The sequence below is a fragment of the Anneissia japonica genome, unplaced genomic scaffold, assembly GCF_011630105.1.
Source record: "Anneissia japonica isolate Jap-2015-1 unplaced genomic scaffold, ASM1163010v1 scaffold287781_len67199_cov139, whole genome shotgun sequence".
Classification (NCBI taxonomy): Eukaryota; Metazoa; Echinodermata; class Crinoidea; order Comatulida; family Comatulidae; genus Anneissia; species Anneissia japonica.
Genome location: NW_022747389.1, coordinates 61,672 through 67,052, shown reverse-complemented (window position 1 = coordinate 67,052; position 5,381 = coordinate 61,672). Strand labels below are relative to the sequence as shown.

Below are 5,381 nucleotides of genomic sequence, written 5' to 3'. Positions count from 1 at the left end.
ATGTCGGGAAAGCTCATTTCCCGCCACCTAGAAATCGAAATTTTCCCGGGGGAGGAATGTTGAAAAAGAGAAGAGAAAAATAAAGACAAGAATAAAAAGGAAAATATAATGAACAGATATTACAATACCCCGGAATGGCCATATATAATGGCCATATATAATGGCCATATATAAGAGCATTTCTTGTTGAGGTAGGCCAATTTCCTCTAAAAATTGCATTAGAGAGTTTTGATCAATTCCGACGTAATTAGAATTTAAAAAAAAAAAAAAAAATTTCGCGCGCTTCGCGCATTTTTTTAATCTTCAAGCTTGTGCTTGCTCTCTTTTGCCTTCGAAGTTATAATACATATTCCCAAACTCAAGAATGAAAATTTAAGATAGATCGTTTTACCTAAAAGAAGGGCCTCAATATGTAATGATGTTGAAAGAATATGTTTGTAATAAATAAAGCCATAAGGAAAATGCTTATATTCAGTTTAAAAAAACGAGTGTGGCCATATATAACATAAGAGCATTTCTTGTTGAGGTAGGCCAATTTCCTCTAAAATATTGAAAATCGTTCCGCCGGCCCTGATTAATAATGCCATTTGTATCTTCGGTTTTCAGCAATCGTCATGACGTTATGTTGTTTGGTCATGATGTTATGTGGTTGGTCATGACGTTATGTGGTGTTTGGACATGATGTTATGTGGCTTGGACATGACGTTATGTGGTTTTGACATGACGTTATGTTGTTTGGACATGGCGTTATGTGGTTTTGGACATGGCGTTATGTGGTTTGGACATGTCGTTATGTGGTTTGGACATGACGTTATGTGGTTTTGACATGACGTTATGTGGTTTGACATGACGTTATGTAGTTTGGACATGACGTTAGGATTTTTAGACTTGACGTTCGGATTTTTAGACTTGACGTTCGGACGTCCTTGCGAGTATGTGAAGAAAACGCGTTTACCACGCATTGGTAAACATTTTGAAGTGATGACATCCACCATAAGTATAAACAATTCCTCCCGGTACATGACGTCAGAGGTTCCATGCGAAAATTACATTGAGTGTCATTTCGCATTTTTTTTTTGTAAATACGTTTGATATTGCTTTCGGTCCATTAAGAAGCAGATGCTCGGGAATGCAGCATATTTTTGTTGTATATGGTGGCTAATATGGTGTGTGCTTGGAAGTTTCCTCATGAGGTCGTAAATTATCTGATCTCGGCCATAGGTGTAGACTTGTTGCTTCTTCTTTTCAAGGTTTTTCTAACTTTTGGTTGATTGGGTTAGTTTTGATATGATTTATCTGTAGAGTATTTTGTTCATTCATCAGCGATCTCTTTTGAGAAGGTAGGTTCTTTGTATCGTCCTTACCCTTCAGGTAGTTTTGAAGGTTCTAAGATCTTGAATGAAATCTCATTCCTGAAAGCCTTACGTATAAATTTATTTTTTAGATCCTAAACTATATATTAATAATATTAATAACAAACACCATTTTATTCATAAAGTTTCAAGTTCATTAGTTTCTCGTCGTAGTCTCTTGAATATTTTAGAATGTTGCAGTCTCTCGATGAAAGGAAACGTAGGTGTAAGTAGGCCTAAAATTACTAATTATTTTGAACGAATTACTAATTCGGTTGAACGGATTTTGAATTAGTTTGAACGGATTTCGAATTCGTTTGAATGGATTATTAGTTCGTTTGAACAGATTACTAATTTATGTGAACAGATCTGAGGCCTGATCCGTTCAAACGGATTACTAATCCGTGATTACTAATTCGTTTGAACGGGTTACTAATTCAAATTTATGCTGCTTCATCAACCAAAACAATATCATCATCTTTATCGTCACCACCACCACCACCATCATCATCATCAACAACATGACCATCATCATCATAATGTATTATCACCATTGTCATCATCTTGATCATCATCATTACCGTCATCGTCACCGCCACAAAATAAGAAAATAGCCTTTACTAAAACGTCTCATACACGCTTTGTGTGTAAAGTTGAGCGTGATTTAAATTTACAGGAACCATTGTTACATGTTTATGAATGTAACGTAATCTTTTCTCTACGATTGTGTATGCCAAATGTGAAATATAACGAGAATAAATCGTACTATTTTGGGAATAAAACGTACATTGGTCGTGTCTGCCTGTGTAATACAGCACAACGACAGCAGCAGCCGTGTATTCATTCACAGTGAATCATGGCGTCGGTCGATGAATGTGCTTGTTGCAAAACTCATGACATGTGTTGTACTTGCAGATTTCAAGGAGAGCTAAGTTATTCAAAATTATTGAATAATGTTCCTAAATTCACACCAATAACTTTGGCAGACTGGATGTTTAAACAAGTAAAAGACTTGACGACAGCACGGAGCTGAACGTTTACAGTCAGGCTTCACTCAATCATCACATCCAGCCATGTCGCGTACTTGTCGTGCAAGTGACAGGGGCCGAGTCCTAGTCTGTAAAAACTCTACGTATATTTAACTTAATTTTACATTAAAATCAAATCAAACGTCTTCTGATGGTTCTATGAACCTTCCTTAACCTACCAATGTTTTAAAAAGTATTTTACCCGCGTACTTTGGTTTTTTTTTTATCGTTTTCCTGGACCATACATAAACTCGCAACGTTATAGAATAGGACTTTTAGGCTTTGTTTACAATTTTATACACACTCGGCCAAATTGTGATGACGTCATCTTTCGTCGCTAATTCGGTCTATTATTATGCCGGCTAAAACCGGAATTTGACTATCCTCAAGGTTAGGGTTGAAGTGCGCCCTCACTAATCATTACGAAAATGCTTTGTAAACAAAATAGATATACTACCGGCTAAATATACAGTGCCTAATATTTAGAGATTATACTTTCTTGAGGCATTTAAAAAAAAAAACTGATCGAAGTTTCCACTGGTATGGACGGCGGTGGTGTAGGCTTATTTATTAAGGAAGAGGTGCAAATTGTAGATGAAAATCTATTTGATTCAAGGAACGATGAATGTGAACGTTTCTGGGTTAACATTGTAACCCAACATAACAGGCACTAACAAGCAGTATTTAGCTGTCACGTACTTTCCGGAAAACGATTCTTCCCTGGCTGATGAACTACATACCAAGCCTTAATCTGAAGTTTTAAAAATTGAAAATGATGGTAAGAATGAACCTTTTATATACTCATCATGGGGAATTTTAATGGTCGTATTGGAGACAATAACTTTTTATTATATGGTTCTTAATTGTAATTGCCAAAAGCTTATCATCAAATGAACGTGCTAGACTATGGAACAATAAAACGCCGTAATGTAATGAGAGAAATAAAAACAAAAAGGAATGGAAACACGTATTGAAAGAGATAACGAAGAAATGGAGGCCTAACAATAAGGATTTTTGAAATGATTATTTTAAGGGGGGTGCATAAAAAGAACGACAATATTTACGCATTGAAACTTCCAACTTTGAATGAAATTTCTCTGTACAAACGATCGTAAGAATAAACTTAACAGTATTATAATACTGGCGAACTTTAGGCAAAATGGATGAAGCACTCGCAGATAAACTAGTAGTTATAAATATCTCGGATGTACTGAATATAGGACTTTATGATATAAGATGTAGTGGATTTTCCCTGTTAGAACACGAGTTTTACAATAAATCTTGAAGAAAGCACTTGTTACTGTTTATCTCAGGAAATCTTTTTTAGTCTGTTGTTTTATAGTTTTATCGTGAACGCACGGCATAACGTGTGCAGCTGATTAAAAAAAGTTGTTATATTGTGTTGAATTGCGTAGCGTCTTGTTCATATCATCCCACAACGACAGGGGCTGAAATGAATCATATCATCGAGGTAGTACACTTCTGAAAGTGCAACCTCTTACTTTTCTGAAAGATGCAAGGGGTTATTTAAAGTGCACATGAGCCAAATGTGTACACTGCCACTCGACTCACTCTCAAATATTGAACTAAGCAAAATTAATGTAGGAAAGTTTGTCATGTACAGAATCGTTCAGTAAAACATTGAATCCTTGAGATAATTGATTAATCTTTATTTCCTTTAAACAGTACTGTATATATTTAGCATGACATATTTGAATAATGTTATAAAAAGTATTAATTGCCAGATACAGCAACTTAATTAAAATATTAACTCTTTCAAGTCACATGTCATTTAATTTTATTTTTTATAGATTTTAAAATGCAAGCCTACAGTAAATGATAGTGTTTGTTTTTCTGGCTTAAACTCGAATTTGCCTAGCTTTAATGTTTGGGTTGGAGTACGGCCTAACTAATCATCACGAAAATGCTTTGTGAACGAATAGGTATCGGCTAAATAAAGTTTCCACATTTGATATAATCTTTGTTAATACCAACACTGCTTGTATTTCAGGTGGAGAAACCTCTTCTGATCAGGCTACTAGCAAGGCCTCGGAAGTTGTAGTTAAAGATACATCAGAGAACTTAAAGCATGAGGAAGATAGTAGGCCTATGCCTTATGGTAACCATTCCGATGCCCACCCAAAAAACGATGATGATAGCAACAACCAATCTAATGAAGGCGAAACTCAAATCACTTTTCCATTGGATGAAAATCGTGAGTCTAAACAAGACACTGACAACGTGAACAACAAAAGTAACGAAGGCCCAGAAACTAATGTGGACTCTGTGAAACTGGACATTGCTGGCACAGAAAAAGTAGGCAGTCCAAAAGAGGTACTAAATAGCAACATCCATCCTGATAGCCAAGAAGACACTCATGTTTCTTGCTTAAAGGATGAAAATTGTGCAGAGTTTAATGACCAAATGAATAATAGAAATAACGAAGACCAAGAATCTAACATGGACTATCTGGGATCAGACAATACTGGCAAAGAACAAGCAAGTAGTTCAACAGAGGTATTGAATAGCGGCTGCCAACCTATCGATGAAGATGATACCCATGCCTCTAACCCAATGAATGAAAATCTTGAGGATTCGCATATTAAAGGTAAAGGTAGGAGAATAACTCGTGTCTTGCAGCGTCAATGTGTTGAATTCCGTAGCTTCATGTTCATATCATCCCACAACGACAGGGGCTGAAATTAATCATACCATCGAGGTATTACCCCTACTCTACTGAAAATTGCCACTTGAATCGACTCTCAAAACTTAACTAAGCACAATTAACGTAGGAAAGCTTGTCATGTAAAAAGTCGTTTAGTAGAACATTAAATCCCTGAGGTAGATGATTAATATATTTAGATCATTCTCTTGAAGTTTTTAAAATTAGAATAATTTATAATAGAATAAACCCAGGGAATGAAAATCGTGAGGATTTGCATATTAAAGGTAAGGGTTAGACATCGCATCATTTGAGAGCGCGCCACTTAATCCATTATCC

General features: G+C 35.8%; 1 protein-coding gene across 1 annotated transcript in view; it reads left to right on the top strand.

The window, feature by feature from the left end:
• Window positions 1–3,539: 3,539 nt before the first annotated feature.
• LOC117120463 (GATA zinc finger domain-containing protein 14-like) overlaps window positions 3,540–5,381 on the top strand; it is a 28,083-nt gene continuing 26,241 nt past the window's right edge. Inside the window, exons 1-2 of the mRNA XM_033265490.1 lie at window positions 3,540–3,618; window positions 4,392–4,994. Coding sequence (XP_033121381.1) covers window positions 3,540–3,618; window positions 4,392–4,994 — 682 coding nt within the window. The remainder of the gene's footprint in view (window positions 3,619–4,391; window positions 4,995–5,381) is intronic.